Source organism: Oncorhynchus mykiss, chromosome 24 (assembly GCF_057628025.1).
Source record: "Oncorhynchus mykiss isolate SJ-2025 chromosome 24, ASM5762802v1, whole genome shotgun sequence".
NCBI classification, from domain to species: Eukaryota; Metazoa; Chordata; class Actinopteri; order Salmoniformes; family Salmonidae; genus Oncorhynchus; species Oncorhynchus mykiss.
This window is the reverse complement of record NC_143045.1, coordinates 8,928,166-8,949,003: the sequence shown is the minus strand read 5'-3', so window position 1 is coordinate 8,949,003 and position 20,838 is coordinate 8,928,166. Positions and strand designations below refer to the sequence as shown.

Genomic DNA, 20,838 nt, shown 5'->3' with positions numbered 1-20,838 from the left:
GCAGGGATTTAAGACATGGTGGTATGCTCCAGATGTTAACTTAGAATAGTTTTTCAGATACCATGGCCGATCTGGATTCAAATACTATTTGAAAAAATTCCAATATTTGCCTGGAGAGCCAAATGGTCAGGTTTTGCCATTTCAAAGTTATTCTATTGGTTCCTTTGCAACAGGCAAGCTCAATGATGCCCAGCTAAAGTATTTTAAATTATCTCAGATAGTATTTGAACACAGGTCTGTTACCACAAAGGAGGAAAGTAGAGTGGGTAGAGGAAGCTGCTCCTGCTGCACTGTGCCAGTACACTGACTGACTGACTGACTCTCCTCAAGATAGAGGCAGTACAGCCCTTACCCGCTGTGCAGTCATGTGTGAAATGTGCTTCGGTGGGTGACTCTCTCAACCATGTATGCATTTCTAAAAGATTCACTTTGACCTCTCCATCTACAGTCAACTGGTCTCTCCTGAGGAGTGTCTGTCAGATATCTAAAGGGAAGTATGCAGTTTATTCCTGAGCTCACACTTTAACGGCACAGCTAAAAGCAACTCCCTTTAACGGTTTATTAACTATGAGTACAGCACAGTCTCACACAGGCTCATCTGCATACCAATGTGCAATGAATTTTTCACCCTACTGTAAAACAAGGATTAATTAAAATTGCGCTCATTTTGCCATGCATAGCCATATAATCAGTTATAGCTGGGTTGAGCGGGCGTTTACCCTTTTGTCTAGACACCATTTTTAGGGTTCTCCTGTGGCTGTGTGAGCAAAAGGATGGTTGCCTCAATGGGGCTCTCTGTCGTTTTCAACCACCCTCAATTTTCTATTGTGTTCCCTCTAATAGCGAAGCCATCGCTTTCTGCACCCACCACCATATTACAGTCCCTCTTCCACTCTCCTAAAGCTTTAGTCACAGCTAAAAGTCAATAGGCAATTTCAACAAGACAGCTGAAGCATACCTCCAATGTATTGAAACCTCTGTTCAAAACAACCTCAGACCCAACAATGCCACTCATTTCTGTTTCTTTCTTTTTGTCTGGAGGTGTATATGGAATGGAGGTGTATAAAATCGAGCACACAGCCATGGAATCTCCATAGTAAAAACATGGGCAGTGGAATGGCCCGTACTGAAGAGCTCAGTGACTTTCAACGTGGCCGTCATAGGATGCCATCTTTGTCAAATCAGTTCGTCAAATGTCCGCCCTGCTAAAGCTGCCCTGGTCAACTGTAAGTGCTGTTATTGTGAAGTGGAAACATCTAAGCGCAACAGCGGCTCAGAGTCAAAGTGGTAGGCCACTATTTGTCACATGCGCCGAATACAACAGGTGTAGACCTTAGTGTGAAATGCTTACATACGAGCCCTTAACCAACAATGCAGTTCAAGAAATAGAGTTAAGAAAATATTTACTGGCCTCCCGAGTGGCGCAGTGGTCTAAAGCACTGCATCGCAGTGCTAGCTGTGCCAGTCCAGGCTCTGTCGCAGCTGGCAGCGACCGGGAGACCCATGGGGCGGCGCACAATTGGCCCAGCGTTGTCCAGGTTAGGGGAGGGTTTGGCCGGCAGGGATGTCCTTGGTCCATCGCGCACTAGCAACTCCTGTGGCGGGTTGGGTGCAGTGCATGCTGACACGGTCACCAGCTGTACAGTGTTTCCTCAAACACATTGGTGTGGTAAGTAAACTATGAAATAACACATATGGAATCATGTAGTAACCAAAAAAGTGTTAAACAATTAGAGATTCTTCAAAGTAGCCACCCTTTGCCTTGATGACAGCTTTGCACACTCTTGGCATTCTCTCAACCAGCTTCACGAGGTAGTCACCTGGAATGCATTTCAATTAACAGGTGTGCCTTGTTAAAAAGTTAATTTGTGGAATTTCTTTCCTTCTTAATGCGTTTTGAGTCAATCAGTTGTGTTGTGACAAGGTAGGGGTGGTATACAGAAGATAGCCCTATTTGGTAAAAGACCAAGTCCATATTATGGTAAGAACAGTTCAGATAAGCAAAGAGAAATGACAGTCCATCATTACTTTAAAACATAAATGCCAATGCGTAAAATTTGTGTAGTGCAGTCGCAAAAACCATCAAGCGATATGATGGAACTGGCACTGGAAAGAAAGACCCAGAGTTACCTAAGCTGCCGAAGATAAGATCATTAGAGCTACCAGCTTCAGAAATTTCAGCCCTCAGAAATTGCATGGTTGAATTGCTGCAAAGAAATCACTACGAAATGACACCAATAAGAAGAAGAGACTTGCTTGGGCCAAGAAACATGAGCAATGGACATTAGACAGGTGGAAATCTGTCCTATGGTGTGATCACCTACTCTGCGTCTCGTGTCTTTGTGAGACACAGACTAGGTGAATGGATGATCTTCGCATGTGTTGTTCCCACCGTGAAGCATGGAGGACGAGGTGTGAATGTGTGGGGGTGCTTTGCTGGTGACACTGTCAGTGATTTATTTAGAAATCTAGGCACGCTTAACCTGCATGGCTACCATAGCATTCCCATGCCAAATCAGTCTCCTGAAGGAGAAAAGGGGTTGTTGTGCCCTCTTCACGACCAGTGGTGTAAAGTACTTAAGTAAAAAAAACATTTAAAGTACTTCTGAAGTTGTTTTTTGGGGTATATGTACTATACTATTTATAATTCTGACAATTTCTGGGGTACTTTTTCCACCACTGTTCACAACTGTCTTGGTGTGTTTGGACATTGATAGTTTGTTGGTGATGTGGACACCAAGGAACTTAAAACTCTCGACCAGCTCCACTACAGCCTGTCAATGTGAATGGGAGCATGTTCAGCCGGCCTTTTCCTGTAGTCCACGATCATCTCATTTGTCTTGCTCATGTTGAGGGAGAGGTTGTTGTCCTTGCACCACACTGCCAGGTCTCTGACCTCCTCCCTATAGGCTGTCTCATCGTTGTCGGTGATCAGGTCTACCACTGTTGTTGTCAGCAAACATAATGATGGTGTTGGAGTCGTGCTTGGCCACGCATTCGTGGGTGAACAGGGAATACAGGAGGGGACCATGCCCGCACCCCTGAGGGGCCCCCATTTTGAGGATCAGCGTAGCAGATGTGTGGTTGTCTACCCTTACCACTTGGGGTGGCCCGTCAGGAAGTCCAGGATCCAGTTGCAGAGGAAGGTGTTTAGTCCCAGGGTCCTTAGCTTAGTGATTATCTTTGTGGACACTATAGTGTTGAACTGAGCTGCAGTCAATGAACAGCATTCTCACATAGGTGTTCCTTTTGTCCAGGTGGGAAAGGGCAGTGTGGAGTGTGATTGAGATTGTGTCATCTGTGGATCTGTTGGGGCGGTATGCGAATCGGAGTGGGTCTAGGGTTCCCGGGATGATGGTGTTGATGAGAGCCATGACCAGCCTTTCAAAGCACTTCATGGCTACCGACGTGGGTGCTACGGGGCGGTAGTCATTTAGGCAGATTACCTTCGCTTCCTTGGGCACAGGGACTATGGTGGTCTGCTTGAAACATGTAGGTATTACAGACTCGGTCAGGGAGAGATTGAAAATGTCAGTGAAGACACTTGTCAGTTGTTCCACGCATGCTCGGAGTACACGTCCTGGTAATCCGTCTGGTCCAGCGGCCTTGTGAATGTTGACCTGTTTAAAAGGTCTTGCTCACATCGGATAAGGAGAGCGTGATCACACAGTCGTCCGGAACAGCTAGTGCTCTCATGCATGCTTCAGTGTTGCTTGCCTCGAAGGGAACATTGCTCACATCGGATAAGGAGAGCGTGATCACACAGTCGTCCGGAACAGCTAGTGCTCTCATGCATCCTTCAGTGTTGCTTGCCTCGAAGGGAACATTGCTCACATCGGATAAGGAGAGCGTGATCACACAGTCGTCCGGAACAGCTAGTGCTCTCATGCATCCTTCAGTGTTGCTTGCCTCGAAGGGAACATAAAAGGCATTTTGCAGCTGGGTTTCTCTTTGTAGTCCGTAATAGTTTGCAATCCCTGCCACATTCGACAAGCGGCTGGTGTAGTTTGATTCAAGCTTTGTCCTGTATTTACGCTTTGCCTGTGTGATGGTTCGTCTGCGGGCATAGTGGGATTTCTTATAAGCGTCCGGATTAGTGTCCCGCTCCTTGAAAGCGGCAGCTCTAGCCTTTAGCTCGGTGAAGATGTTGCCCGTAATCCATGGCTGTGGGGACGACATCATCGATGCACTTATTTATGAAGCCGGTGATTGAGGTGGTATAGTCCTCAATGCCATTGGTTGAATCCCAGAACATATTCCAGTCTGTGCTAGCAAAACAGTCCTGTAGCGTAGCATCCGTGTCATCTGACGTATTGAGCTTGTAAGCAGGAATCAGGAGGATAGAATTCCGGTCAGATTTGCCAAATGGAGGGTTGTGCATGTGACATTCTGGTAGAAATTAGGTCAAAGTTTTCCTGCATTAAAGTCCCCGGCCAGTAGGAGCGCCGTATCTGGATGAGCATTTTCTTGTTTACCTATGGCCTTATACAGCTATTTGAGGGCAGTCTTGGTGCCAGCATCGGTTTGTGGTGGTAAATAGATGACTACGAAAAATATAGATGAAAACTCTCTTGGTAGATAGTGTGGTCTACAGTTTATTATGAGGTACTCTACCTAGCCCATTCCAACACCAACCTGATGCTTTTAAGTTTGTGGGAAGATGTGAATGAGTGCACACCACAGGAGGCTGCAGAGGGGAGGACAGCTCATAATAATTGCCGGAACTGAGCAAATGGAATGGCATTAAACACCTGGAAACCATGTGTTTGATGTATTTGTTACCGTTCCACTAATTTCTCTCCAGTCAAGTACCATGAGCCTGTTCTCCCCAATTAACGTTCCACCAACCTCCTGTGGTGCACACTTTAGGAAGGAGAGATTATTGGGACATGCCTTTTCTCTTTTAAAAAAGGGAATATCTCAGTTGTTATGCATGACATACACTACCTCCAGTATCTATCAACACAGGAATTACTCTTCGTGTTGGCATTGAGAGATGGGACAACATGGCAATTGCATGGTTATTGTTGGTTTGGGCTAATTACAGCTGTGATAACATGCAGGGATTAATGAATTAATAATTAATTGTGCATGGCTAATTACCCATATTGACTAGATTGATGTTAATTGCATTGTTAACACTGTGTATTGCATATTGGACAACTGAAAAACAACCACAGGGGACCTAAACAGACAGCACGCAGGACCACGGTTTCAACCCAAAGACCTTTTCAACTCTAGTCATTAGCTCATTCCCATGGTCATAACACTGTGCTGTATTTTTACTCAAGATCCACAGAAGAAGAGTGAAGCATGGCTCAGAGGGAAGAGAGGGAAGAGGAGCAGTGACCATACAGGGATGAAAAAGAGAAATGATGGTGGTGGGATGAGGGCAGAGCAGACCGAGGGATGATGAGAGGCTGGAGATAGAAGAAGAGAGATGGAGGGAAAGAGGAGAACAAGGGAAGTAGAGAGAGGAGAGAATTTGTTCATGTGAGGTAGGGCCAAAGAGGCTTGCTGTCCACTGAGTCTCGTGAATACATAAACCCAAAGCTATCTATAATCTATAAATCACTGCATAGGGAACTGAGGGTTGTAATCTGCCGAAAAGCCTGTCTTAGCGAACGATTTGGGGCAAATAAACAGAGGAGCACTTTAATATTTTACACATTGTCTAGCGTCCATGTGGTACTTGCGAATCGTGGCTGTTAAATTACGCCCCACGCTAGCTCAAAGCCCCTCAATAGCCTGAATCTACTTCAAATCCTTTCTGCTGTGGGATAACACACACTAATAGGTAACACACCGCTGGACCAGGGATCTGGGACACAACTAATATCAGGGCTGATAGATACACCATATGGACAAAAGTATGTGGACACCTGCTCGTTGAATATCTCATTCTAAAATCATGGCCGTTTATAAGGAGTTGGTCCCCCCTTTGCCGCTATAACAGCCTCCACTCTTCTGGGAAGGCTTTCCAATAGATGTAGGAACATTGCTGAGGGGACCCACGTCCAGTCAGCCACGAGCATTAGTGAGGTAGGGCACTGATGTTGGGCGATTAGGCCTGGCTCACAGTCGGCGTTCCAATTCATCCCAAAGGTGTTCAATGGTTTTGAGGTCAGGGCTCTGTACAGTTGGCACTATGCATTGGGGCAAGTAGCGTTCTCCTGACATCTGCCAAACCCAGATTTGTCGGTCGGAATGCCAAATGAGGAAGTGTGATTCATCACTCCAGAGAACGCGTTTCCACTGCTCCAGAGTCCAATGGTGGAGAGCTTTACACCACTCCAGCCGACTCTTGGCATTGCATCTTAGGTTTGTGTGTGGCTGCTCTCCACGTATGACCTGCTCTGCACGCATGACCAATTAAATGTAGTAGGCTATATCCCCCCCAAGAATACGCACATTGCAGTGGCCCTTCTCCCTTCTATGACAGGGGCCCCGGCTATGAGGCCAGTGAAATCTGCTGTGACCATGTACAGATGGGATCTCCTGCATGCTCACTGTTCATGCTTACAAGCATCACTCTGCAGTTCTTACACACATCAGACCTGACGTGCTCATTCATACTCAAGTAATGTTGCACGACCTTGGAAAGCCATTTGGCTCTTGTTTAAGTTGGTGAGGAAAGGGAACTGGTGAAAACTTTGTGTAGACAACACACCATTAGGGATCAATTCAGACACTCAGCACACATTAACCTGGCTGTCCTCTGGTGGAGAAGTAAAATATCATGTAATAAACTTCTACAGTATGTTAAATATACCGTTGCTAGTCGCTGTCCATCACTTAGCTACAACCTTATTCATGTTTAGTTTAAACACATCTTTGCCAGACTGAACCTGTGCTGCATACATATTCTGAGATCTTTTAACGATGTACAGTATATTCATCAGTTCTATGTTTAGAAACATACATCTTCTTCGGTGGAAGTGAATCGATGGCTCTATGAAGCACGTCATCAAAAACGACAGAGAGAGAGAGATATGGAGATGGAAAGATGGAGAGATAACACCCTGTCAGGTTATGAATTACCTATGGCTGTAAAAAAAAACTTGTGGCATGTTTAATGCAGTAGTGTCTCTATATTCCACTGCTTCTCTGAAGATCTCTCTGGATGATTCCTTTACAGATTTCATTCAAACTAAGCATCAGAAAATCACAGCAAAAAATAACCACCAGTCTCAACTTCAACAGTGAAGAGGCGACTCCGGGATGCTGCCCTTCTAGGCAAGGTTGCAAATAAAAAGCCATACCTCAGACTGGCCAATAAAAAGAAAAGATTAAGATGGGAAAAAGCACACAGACCCTGAACAGAGGAACTCTGCAGAGAAGGCCAGCATCCCGGAGACGCCTCTTCACTGTTGACGTTGAGACTGGTGTTTTGCGGGTACTATTTAATGAAGCTGCCAGCTGAGGACTTGTGAGGCATCTGTTTCTCAAACTAGACACTCTAATGTACCTGTCCTCTTGCTCAGGTGTGCACCGGGGCCTCCCACTCTTTCTATTCTGGTTAGAGACAGTTTGCGCTGTTCTGTGAAGGGAGTAGTACACAGCGTTGTACGAGATCTTCAGTTTTTTGGCAGTTCCTGGCATGGAACAGCCTTCATCTCTCAAAACAAGAATAGACTGACGAGTTTCAGAAGAAAGTTATTTGTTTCTGGCCATTTTGAGCCTGTAATCGAACCTACAAATGCTGATGCTCCAGATACTCAACTAGTCCAAAGGCCAGTTTTATTGCTTCTTTAAATCAGGACAACAGTTTTCAGCTGTACTAACATAATTGCAAAAGGGTTTTCTAATGATCAATTAACCTTTTAAAATGATAAACGTGGATTAGCTAACACAACGTGCCAATGGAACACAGGACAGATGGTTGCTGATAATGGGCCTCTGTACGCCCATGTAGATATTCTATTAAAAAAACCTCAGTTTCCAGCTACAATAGTCATTTACAACATTAAAATGTCTACACTGTATTTCTGATCAATTTGATGTCATTTTAAAAATGGGAAAAAAATGCTTTACTTTCAAAAACAAGGACATTTCTAAGTGACCCCAAACACTTGAATGGTGGTTTAAATATCTATTAATTGTGCTTAATGTCAGAGGAACAGCATGACATTGCTATAGAACGACCGGCTCCAGAGGAAGAGAATCTAGACAAACAAGGAATTTTGTAGTACAGTGGCGATTGATTGACGTTGTACTACAGTGTCCCCCGAGTTGGGTTTTCTGGGTTAAAAAGAAAACATACACTAGCCACTGGCTGCGTCACATACAGCTAAACAGCCATCAGTTGAGAGCACACCACCTCCCTTCACATTTAGAAGCTTCTAATGCCAGTAAGCAGAAAAACCTTTTCAAAGCATTTACATTTTGCACACCTCACGCTGGCACACTAAATATATCAAAGTGAAAGAATTCCCAGGCACATGAAAGCGGAGGTCTGTAGCCGAACCTCGAGGGAGGAAACGCGGAAGTCACCATTACAGAGCGCCAGATGACACGCTGGGTGCAACTATGTGCAATCTTTCTAAATTACATTCAGAATAATATTAATTATCCTCCATGTATTTTTAGAGAATCGTAATTATCTGGTCAAGACACTTTCCTGGTCTAGCTGTTTTCACTAGAGCAGTGTAATATTCAGTGATTTTGTCACAAACATAACAGACATAATAGTCTTTAACCACATAATATCTCGGAATTGGAAGCCATTACTGTGGCCAGGGGCATAACCTCCAATTGTCAGCTCTACTAGGTTCAAGAGGTCATGTCTCTATTCCTTCTAGTCTATAGGGGAATTTATGGTAACAAGAACACACTCACAGTGCTTATGTTGGAATGTCCTCTGCCTACAGTATACAAAAGCAACATGGTCCCATTTGAATATGTCAAAATAGTGACATTTAACCAAAGTAAAGGCAACTGTCAAAATAAAGGGAACACCAACATAGTGCTTTAATAGGGCGGTGGGCCAGCACCATGCACCTTGGCATGGATTCTACAAGTGTCGAATCAAATCAAATTGTATTTGTCACATGTGCCGAATACAACAGTGAAATGCTTACTTACAAGCCCTTAACCAACAATGCAGTTTTCAGAAAAATAAGTGTTGAGTAAAAAAAAAAAGATATGTTAAAAAGAAATGCTACCGGTACAAAGTCAATGTGTGGGGGCACAGGTTAGTCAAGGTAATTGAGGTAATACTGTATGTACATGTAGGTAAAGTGACTATGTATAGATAATAAACAGAAAGCAGCAGCAGCGTAAAAGGTGGGGTGGGGGGGTAGGACAATGTAAATATTCCGAGTAGCCATTTGATTAGCTGTTCAGGAGTCTTATGGCTTAGGGGTTGAAGCTGTTAAGAAGCCTTTTGGGCCTAGACTTGGCTCTCTGGTACCGCTTGCTGTGCATCGCCTGGTATAGAGGTCCTGGATGGCAGGAAGCTTGGCCCCAGTGATGTACTGGGCCACACGCACTATCCTCTGTAGTGCCTTGCGGTCAGAGGCCGGGCAGTTGCCATACCAGGCAGAGATGCAACCAGTGCTCTCGATGGTGCAGCTGTAGAACTTTTTGAGGATCTGAGGACCCATGCCAAATCTTTTCAGTCGTCTGAGGGGGGATAGGCTTTGTCGTGCCATCTTCACGACTGTCTTAGTGTGTTTGGACAATGATGTGGACACCAAGGAACTTGAAGCTCTCAACCTGCTGCATAAAACCCCCATCGATGAGAATGGGGGCGTTCTCGGTCCTCCTTTTCCTGTAGTCCACAATCATCTCCTTTGTCTTGATCACGTTGAGGCAGAGGTTGTTATCCTGGCACCACACTGCCAGGTCTCTGACCTCCTCCCTATACTGTAGTCTCATCGTTGTCGGTAATCAGGCTTACCACTGTTGCGTCGTCAGCAAACTTAATGATGGTGTTGGAGTTGTGTTTGGCCAAGCAGTCGTGGGTGAACAGGAAGTACAGGAGGGGACTAAGTACACACCCCTGAGGGGCCCCAGGTTTGAGGATCAGCATGGTGGCGGCCCGTCAGGAAGTTCAGGATCAAGTTGCAGAGGGAGGTGTTTAGTCCCAGGGTCCTTAGCTAAGTGATTAGCTTTGTGGGCACTATGGTGTTAAACTCTGAGCTGTAGTCAATGAATAGCATTCTTACGTAGGTGTTCCTTTTGTCCAGGTGGGAAAGGGCAGTGCGGAGTGCAATAGAGATTGCAACATCTGTGGATCTGTTGGGGCGGAATGCAAATTGGAGTGGGTCTAGGGTTTCTGGGGAAATGGTGTTGATGTGAGCCATGACCAGCCTTTCAAAGGACTTCATGGCTACAGACGTGAGTGCTACGGGTCGGTAGTCATTTAGGCAAGTTATCTTAGTGTTCTTGGGCACAGGGACTATGGTGGTCTGCTTGAAACAAGTTGGTATTACAGACTCAGTCAGGGACAGGTTGAAAATGTCAGTGAAGACACTTGCCAGTTGGTCACGCATGCTCGGAGTCTGGAACTCTATTGGAGGGATTCAACACCATTCTTCCACAAGAAATTACATCATTTTTTGTTTCGTGGATGGTGGTGGAAAACACTGTCTCAGGCGCCACTCCAGAATCTCCAATAAGTGTTCAATTGGGTTGAGATCTGGTGACTGAGACAGCCATGGCATATGGTTAACATCGTTTTCATGCTCATCCAACCCTTCAGTGACCACTCGTGCCCTGTGGATGGGGGCATTGTCTTGCTATGCGAGCATAGCCATGGTAGCCAAAATAATGGCCTGCCCAGCATATTTATACATGACCCTAAGCATGATGGGATGTTAATTCCCTAACTCGGGAAGTACACCTGTGTGAAAGCGCCTGCTTTCAATATACTTTATATGCCTCATTTATTCAAGTGTTACTATTATTTTGGCAGTTACCTGTATGTCACTTATGCTGACATATTAATTACATGTCACTTGAGGTGATTTATTACTTTTTTTGGCTCTATGGTGATATATTACTTATATGTCACTATACAACAAAAGCTGAGTTTGAATAAATCCTTGTACCTGAGAAAAAGCTCACATGCAAACACTATACAAACATAAAGTGATGCTGGTTGGTGGCCAGTATGTGAGGTGGATTACAGCAGCTATGTGGTCATACCAGGGCAGGAGAGCATTAAACCTCTGGGATGCTCACTCACTGCCATGCCAAGGGAATTAGAGCACACTATACCTTCTGACCCATTGATTCCCCTGACCCGTCGGTTTATAAACAAACAATCCTTGCTAATGCCCTGATACATAATAATCCTCTATCAGACACTGTTGGAGGATTATAATAGGCTAACGCACAAGGAGGCAAGGTGTCTTATGGGTGTTGTAGGTTTGAATGTTATAGAATGTGGCTTACGAATTATAACTGCACCTGGGAGGTTTAATGATAGCTTTAAAATGCTTGCCATGTAAGCTTTACATTTTACATTGGTGTTAAAATGGAGAACCAAGGTACAGCACTAAATTAGCCATCTTCATAAAGCACGATACAATACTTTTTCTGTATTACAGATAGATAGACAAGGAACATTTCTAAACCCTCCCCTGCAATGCCATCAAATTTCAAGCCACTGAAGCTGAAAATCAAAACTGCAAGTTGAGGCCATTCTCAGGATGCTACTACAGCAGGGCAACATCCGCCTAAAAGATGCATAAACCCTGGGAGCAACGCACAGGGACAGGAAATCCACATTAAAGACAGGTTAGTGTGTGAACCACAGATGTGTCCCTCTCCTCACTCACAACAGTGTCACAACAGAAAGTTACTCCCAACAGTTTCACAACAGGAAGTTGTGGCAGTACGATCATACCCAGGGTTGGGTAGGTTACTTTCTCAATGTAATCCGTTACAGTTAAAAGTTACATGTCCAAAATTGTAATCGGTAATGTAATTTTTGGATTACCCAAACTCAGTAACGTAATCTGATTACATTAAGTTACTTTTAGATTAGTTTCTCCTTAAGAGGCATTAGAACAGGACAAAAAATGTATTTTACCAATTGAACGACATCTATAGCAGGATAAATCCATGTTAAAGTTTACATAGCTGGCCATATGTTACCTTTTACTTTATGGGTTTGGTAAGTAGGCATCTTCTAACCCATCGCTTTCTACTACATACTACATATACATAAATTATATCTTTACATTAAAACCCAAAGTCTATCAGAATTCCAGCCATTCCAATAAATGTTATACCCCTTGATCTTCAAGAATAGGAAACATGGAAGTATTGATTAGCCAAATTGTTTTACCAGAGCATAACCCCAAAACTAAGGACTTATTAGCCAGCCCTACTCTGTTGTTTATGATTTTGTTGTTATTGAGGACTGACTGGGCTCATTGATTCGAGTTGAAAAATAAATGCTGCGCTCATGGAATGGCATGCTTTAAGCACTACTGAAAAGTACCATTTACATGTGAAACATGAATGCCATCATATGCTGCATTTGCTATAGGCCTATTGTCTACCTTTTGTTGGCGACACTTTCTTATCTTGGGAATATGAGGCTGTTTAAAGGGCAATTCCACAGATGAAACAATAACAAAACGGTTGCCCCGCCTCTGTTTTGGTAATAAACTGAGGGATGGGCCTGGAGAGATGTAACCACTCTCAGATTAATAGACAGAGCTATGGATGCAAGGACTGTCCATCCATGATATCAACAGTATTGTTTTAACCATGTTATGAGGTTATACAGTGTTTGTTTACATTTACAATGTTTACAAACATTGGAGAAAAACAAACTAATACTTTGGGTTCTCATGGAGTGTGACAGTTGAACTAAGCTCATGAAGGACTTATAACTTATATTCTTCAAGAATCAATATATACAGTTTAAGTCGGAAGTTTACATAAACTAGTTTTAATGACTCCAAACTAAGTGTTTCAACCACCACAATTTTCTTGTTAACAAACTATAGTTTTGGCAAGTCGGTTAGGACATCTACCTTGTGCCTTCCAACAATTGTTTACAGACAGATTATTTCACTTATAATTCACTGTATCACAATTCCAGTGGGTTAAAAACTTTACATACACTAAGTTGACTGTGCCTTTTAACAGCTTGGAAAAATCCAGAAAATTATGTCATGGCTTTAGAAGCCTCTGATAGACTAATTGACATAATTTGAGTCAATTGGAGGTGTCCCTGTGGATGTATTTCAAGGCCTACCTTCAAACCCAGTGCTTCTTTGCTTGACATCATGGGAAAATCAAAAGAAATCAGCCAAGACCTCAGAAAAATAATTGTAGATCTCCACAAGTCTGGTTCATCCTTGGGAGCAATTTCCAAATGCCTGCAGGTACCACGTTCATCTGTACAAACAACAGTACGCAAGTATAAACACCATGGGACCACGCAGCCGTCATACCGCTCCGTCTAGTGGCTAGAGCCACAACCTTCAGAACACATATACCGTCTCAGCAAGGGTTCGAATCCACTTCCCTTCTGACACAAACTCTCTCCGATCTCTATTCAATTAAAATGTGTGTATTCTCCTAGCTTGGTTTGATGACACTAATAAGATTGACATTTTAGTCATTTTGCAGACAGGAGCAATTACGGTTAAGTTCCTTTCTCAAGGGCACATCGGCAGATTTTTTCACCTTGTCAGCTTGGGGATTCTAACCAGCGACCTTTCGGTTGGTGGCACCACGCCCTGAACAGCTAGGCTACCAAACCGCCATAACCAAACATTGCACTGAGGTGTTTTGGCATGACCTCGGCTCAAATCGCCTCAAGCTTCTCTTTTGGGTACTATTAGTGTGTCCTGAGCAGGCAACTGTCTGTCAGTGGTATCTCTCGCTCTCTCAAATATCTCTGTCATTAATTTATACATTTCCCCAAAACCAGCTATCACAGTCGTCTTTTGAAGGCTTGTCCTCCTAGCTCATCTCTGTCGCTCATGCACTTTGCAAGTAGTCCCAAAGGTCTTTTAATTTTTGAGAAGATATTTTTAGCTTTAAAATAACCGAGGTGGAAACATCCATCTGTCCTACACACATTCCAGCTGCTCCTTTTTAGTGATGAACATTTTTATTTTCGCATACATTTTTCCAGAGAAAACGAACACAAATGATTTTAACACGTATTTAATGTATAAATCGTACTCTAATGTGTTTTTAAAGAATAATTGATTATTGAAATCATATATTTAATATCATTTAGAAGGGAGACTCATCATGAAGGACCACAGATGATTACAGAGATCGTGTGTTTTGTATTGAGCACGGCTTTCCCAGCTCTCTCACCCGAGTGCTTCTCTTTTCAGAGATTCCTCTGCCATGTCAGTCGTATTTATCTGTTCAATTCTGTTCTATTCGTTTACCTCGATTTTGGCAGGTAAATTGATTGAACTTACTCTAAATTACCAGTGTAGAGGAAACTGGCCATGGCATTATGAGGGGCCAGGATAGGAAATTCAGCCAAGACACCCGGTTAACACCCCTACTTTTTTGCCCGGGTTATGGTATTTCAGAATGCCTGTTGATGTCTGGAGGGTTAAAGCTTACAGTCCCTGCATTGAAACTCTTATTGCCAAGAAATCAGTGTTAAATTGATGCAGATAAAGTACCTTACTGCTATTATGAGTTTTTCCATTGCTGCTTTTTTTTTTATGTCTCGCCTTCCCAACACAGCATTTAACTCATGGGGTGCGGAGAACTTCAAACGAGATGCCACTACATCGGGGCACTGGTGGAACCGGGCAATTTAACATGCATTATATTCAACAACAACTAGTTGAAAAGTTCAGGGATACCACTTCAGATGAATTTAATTTGCAGAATTGATCAGCATGCCGGATTGGTTCTCCAGCCCTCCAGCTATCTAGTGAAATCTTTAGAGCCGGCCACGGAGAGACACACTCTGGGTATGGCCCTGGGCATCATTTCACAAGCAGAACCAATCCGCCATTTATTCTGTCCTTTTAAAAGTCCCTTGAACCAGCTCTGAAAAAAATTGTTTTAACATAAAACTTTTTCTGCATCACTTTGTGCTCTGCATGTACGTACTCTGTCTCTCTGGTCTCTCTGGCTAATTGACAGGAATGCAACATTTGGGTTGGAAGGCTTGAGGACAGGCTACTTTTCCAACTAAGGCTGACAGTTTGAAGGGACTTTCAGTGAACTCGACAGTGTGAAGGGGACTATGTCCGGCGTCACTTGTGTGGAGAGAGTTCCCTTGTGACACGGTTCCTCCCAGACACAGGGGAGATCTAGCGGAAACTAACGGCCACAGTCAGCTAAAGAGAGACCACAGCACAGCACAGCACAGCACAGCACAGCACGGGGAGACAACCCACTGGGCACAGACATCAATTCAATGTCTATTCCACATTGGTTCAACATTATTTCATTGAAATGACATGGAAACAACGTTGATTCAACCAGTTTGTGCCCAGTGGGAAGTGACGCTGAAGTAATGCGGGCCAATAGAGTGCACTGTATCTCTCCTCTTCACCCGAACACTTTACCCCAACAAACCAGTAGTACCATATCAACAGAGCTTCACCATACTAGAGACTTAACTCAGGGAGTTGATAATGAGTTGATCAGATCAATTCATATAACTGAGTGATGATGCCTGAGATGCACATTGCACCCAAGGGAGGTCAATATCAATATACAGCAGAAACAAGAAGACATCTATTGCCACTTCACTGTATTTAGAGACAAACACCTAGATAGAAAGAGGACATATTTGAAAAGTAAATCAACAACTTGTGTTCAGTCATGTGTCTTCTTTGGATACATTGTACAGTACGAACCACTCACGATCATCTCTTTGGAGTACAAGGGAGAACTGCGGCACCTCACCCTTTGAACTCTTGCATTTTCCACTGGATCACTTTAAGTACAGAGCAGATAAAGTGAGACCCTGATTACAGGAGTAGACTTGGATGGGATGGGGAGAAGGATGCTCTGTCTCTGTCCACTATTGAATAGGGATGACATCAGACATCACACACAACATATAGCAAAGTATAGTGTTATGTTAAATAACTAGCACTCAATTGGATCAAACCAGAATTCAAAGTGACACTTCTCTGTGATACACAACCATGTGAGGGAGAATTCAGAGGGTGCAGGTTCATATTGGGAATATATTACACAAGCATTGGCCATTTCAACTTCACATACTGCACATACTTTGTTGTAAAATAAAGATGACTTTGTATATTATTGTCGTCTACCCCCGCCTAGTTCCCATCTATATATTCTGAAAACTTCTTATGAGGTTGTACAGCCACAACGACAAGGCGGCCAGGGCGCGTCGTCACAGGGAATCGAGTGCTCTTAATCGCGCGGATTATCGGATGCAACCCTTTGTCGTCTGGACGGATCTTCGTTTCTATCTCAGACAAACACTGAATATTCCACTACATGTTTCAGTCCGTATCCATGGCATTGGCAATAACAGTGAATAAAGATTTGGGCTCCCTGTCCGATGTTTCAAAACAACGCACATCGTGTGCATATGAAAGCAATCAAAAGTGATTTTCATGCGATATGGGAAAAACTATTTAAGCAAAGTAATTCTAAATCATTGCTTTAGATTGTGCTGAAATGGAGGGGATTTACAGAGAGATTCAAATATATTAAGGGAAGGATCAAACGTAAGCATGGCATGCGCTCTTGGCGAGGTTGCTTCCATGGCACAATTGTAATTCCAAAGTCGCCTATATTGCAATCATAGATTACAAAATGCAATATTGTATCCCAATCACTTACTTATGACCACATTGATATAATACAACATCTCATGTAAAAAAAAATGTTTTTGTGTAGTCCGGTTTTATGTTTGTTCAAATGAATGTCAATAGTGGTCAATTATTTTTTCCATCACATTTTGGCATGGTGTTAGACTGGCAGGGACAGTTTAATGTCACTCAAGTAGCTAGGCCTAAAAAACTTTTTCAAGTAATACATAAATGTCTTACCTTCCATGCAAAATAAAACCAGCCAAGCAATCCATAGGTCCGAATTATGGAATTTCATCATGGTTCGTAACTACTTGGCAAGTCGTTTTGTGTGCCTTCTTGATTAAATAAATCGTTATTTCACAGTTTATTTGATGGAAAGAGACGGTCTCTCGAAACAGCACACATGAATGCAGTCCCAATGGTTTACGCAACAATCAGATGCGTTTAACGTCGCAAAACAAAATGTTTAATTTTCTAAAAGTCGAAAGAGTAACACAATGTTGCATCTCCTCATAGCCTACCACCACCCCAAACATTTGCTTCTTCTTGGTCGTCCTATCTTTTCGTAGTTCACTGTTATTTGTTTGTTGTTGGTCGCACACTCTTGCACTATTTTGCCTGCTGACAGCACTTGGTATTTTACCTAAAATTAATTTACGCACGTTCTGAAAATTGTCGTCAGTCTTGTTGTTGTAGATACACATTTATAGAAAACATGAAACAGCACACTTTCTTGGAGGGTAGTTGTTTCTTCTTGTACAAGGCTGGCCCGTGTTTCTCAACGCGAAACACGCACTCCTTTTCTGTACAGCATTCTATTTGGAACGTTGATCGAGAACTCGCCCGGGCTGTTGCCAGGAGACCAGTGACGCCGGTCTAGACTAGAGGTAGTAATGCCCCCCTCTGGTGTAAAAAAAAAAAAAAGCAACTGTATGGCTGCCAGCTCCAAACCAGCTCCAATGTGTACGGATGTAATGCATTATGCATACAATGCAATGCACGTGCTGAATAAAAGCTGATATCAAGTAAATAAAGTCTATGGACTAGCCAGGTTACCATTTATCTGGTTTATTGCAAGTTTTGTTTGATTGATTGCTCCAGCTTTCATGCACATCTTAATTCTCCAGAAGTGACAAGCTTTTCAGAAAGTTTAAGCCAAATTCAATTTCAAAAAGTTGTCTTCTGCATGCATGTAACAGCAAACCAACACTGTTTAGTTGTTTTTCAAGCCCAACACAGTTGTCTTTGTCACCACCGCCCATATTAGAGAGCCAGCAACACAGAACAACAGCTCTCAAAGGGAGGCTACTGTCAATGTGTTCTCTTGAACAAAATGTGATCTCACCACAGCTCAGCACAAAATACTCCCTGTGTCTCACTAAACACTGCATGCATAGAGCCTGAGCACTTCTGGTCCAAATATAGATTTACATTACTTTTATATGTTTTAATCTGTCAAGGCTTAGTAGACAAACATTTGATGAAAACTTTTTCTCTTATTCAACTTTTTAGACTTTAGAAATTCAAAATGTATGAGAGAAGAGGAGAAGGCATGACAAGGGCCAGCGCTTCAACCAGCTCTTCCGTACTGCCTGGGGTTGTTGGCAGCGTTTCCAAAGAATATGTCTGTCACTCCTGACTTTAGGTACAAATATCTAATCCTAGAGTTATTCTTAAATTCATTTGACATAAGTGTGAGAATGTACATCTGTACATTTATCACTCCAGTGTTTAATTGCAATATTGTAATTATTTCACCACTATGGCCTATTTATTGCCTTACTTCCCTTATCCTACCTCATTTGCACACACTGTATATAGACTTTTCCTACTGTGTTATTGACTGCATGTTTGTTTGTTCCATGTGTAACTCTGTGTTGTTGTTTGTGTCGCACTGCGTTGCATTATCTTGACCAGGTCACAGTTGTAAATGAGAACTTGTTTTCAACTAGCCTACCTGGTTAAATAAAGGTGAAATAAAATGTAAAAAAATATTCATTAAATATAAACTCAGCAAAAAAAGAAACGTCCCTTTTTCAGGACCCTGTCTTTCAAAGGTAATTTGTAAAAATCCAAATAACTTCACAGATCTTCATTGTAAAGGGTTTAAACACTGTTTCCAATGCTTGTTCAATGAACCATAAACAATTCATGAACATGCACCTGTGGAACGGTCATTAAGACACTAACAGCTTACAGACGGTAGGCAGTTAAGGTCACAGTTATGAAAACTTAGGACACTAAAGAGGCCTTTCTACTGACTGAAAAACATCAAAAGAAAGATGCCCAGGGTCCCTGCTCATCTGTGTGAACATGTCTTAGGAATGCTGCAAGGAGGCATGAGGACTGCAGATGTGGCCAGGACAATAAATTGCAATGTCCAGACTGTGAGACGCCTAAGACAGCGCTACAGGGAGACAGGACAGACAGCTGATCGTCCTCGCAGTGGCAGACCACGTGTAACAACACCTGCACAGGATCGGTACATCCGAACATCACATCTGTGGGACAGGCACAGGATGACAACAACTGCCCGAGTTACACCAGGAACGCACAATACCTCCATCAGTGCTCAGACTGTCCACAATAGGCTGAGAGAGGCTGGACTGAGGGCTTGTAGGCCTGTTGTAAGGCAGGTCCTCATCAGACATCACCGGCAACAACGTTGCCTATGGGCACAAACCCACCGTTGATGGACCAGACAGGACTGGCAAAAAGTGCTCTTCACTGATGAGTCACGGTTTATTCTCACCAGGGGTGATGGTTGGATTTGCGTTTATCATCGAAGGAATGAGCGTTACACCGAGGCCTGTACTCTGGAGTGGGAGCGATTTGGAGGCGGAGGGTCACTCATGGTCTGGGGCAGTGTGTCACAGCATCATCGGACTGAGCTTGTTGTCGTTGCAGGCAATATCAACGCTGTGCGTTACAGGGAAGACATCCTCTTCCCTCATGTGGTACCCTTCCTGCAAGCTCATCCTGACCTGACCCTCCAGCATGACAATGCCACCAGCCATGGCCAACGAAGAGCCCGGATCTCAATCCCATTGAGCACGTCTGGGACCTGTTGGATCGGAGGGTGAGGGCTAGGTCCATTCCCCCCAGAAATGTCTGGGAACTTGCAGGTGCTTTGGTGGAAGAGTGGGATAACATCTCACAGCAAGAACAGGCAAATCTGGTTCAGTCCATGAGGAGGAGATGCACAGCAGTACTTAATACAGCTGGTGGCCACACTAGATACTGTTACTTTTCATTTTGACCCCCCCTCTGTTCAGGGACACATTATTCCATTTCTGTTAGTCACATGTCTGTGGAACTTGTTCAGTTTGTGTCTCAGTTGTTGAATCTTATGTTCATACAAATATTTACATGTTAAGTTTGGTGAAAATTAACACAGTTGACACTTTTTTTTGCTGAGTTTAGAAGCCAATACACCATGAGCATATCATTTGGGTTTCATTTCATAAACCATGAAAGCATCAATGAAAAGTGACCAGCTAGTTCTGCTGACAAGTTTACTAGATCAACTAGAAAGACAGGGTGTATATCTGTTCATTTCCCCTCCTCTGCATCCCAACAGGGAATCAGCCTAGTGTGATAGGAGTTACAGTACAGCAATAGCAGCATCCACACACACTATTTATTTATTGATACATTTTGCAATCGCTCCATTTTCTTTTTCCGCCCGGTATAAAAGATTAAGTATGTGAACAAGTTCCGTATGTTAAATGTTTTAATTCCTCTTTCCTGACAACCCATGTTAGAGTTCAGGTCCACTTCAATATTGATGCCAGTGTTCAAGGAAACACTACCTGGCTTTGCGATGTCATGCATTTCGTGTACCCCAGTCTTGTGCAGCTTTGCTTTTCCTAGTTAGTTTTTGTAGAATGAATTTACTCAAGGCCAGTGCACTTGCTCACTACGTCCATTCAGGTTAGACAAGGAATGGACTGCCATCTTAAATCTGCATAGTTGGAATACAATACGTATGTACTGAAGTAACATGCACGGTACCTATGTCCCACTACCAACACTATCCCCGGTTGAGAAAACCTTTGGCTATATGCACCCTTATGCTTTTTATTTC

General features: G+C 43.2%; 1 protein-coding gene across 1 annotated transcript in view; it reads right to left on the bottom strand.

Annotated features, from left to right (window-relative positions):
• LOC110503665 (immunoglobulin superfamily member 11) overlaps nt 1-17,656 on the bottom strand; it is a 108,778-nt gene extending 91,122 nt beyond the window's left edge. Inside the window, exon 1 of the mRNA XM_021582107.3 lies at nt 16,989-17,656. Within this exon, the coding sequence (XP_021437782.1) occupies nt 16,989-17,049 (61 nt within the window). The 5' untranslated portion in view covers nt 17,050-17,656. The remainder of the gene's footprint in view (nt 1-16,988) is intronic.
• Nucleotides 17,657-20,838: the final 3,182 nt, after the last annotated feature.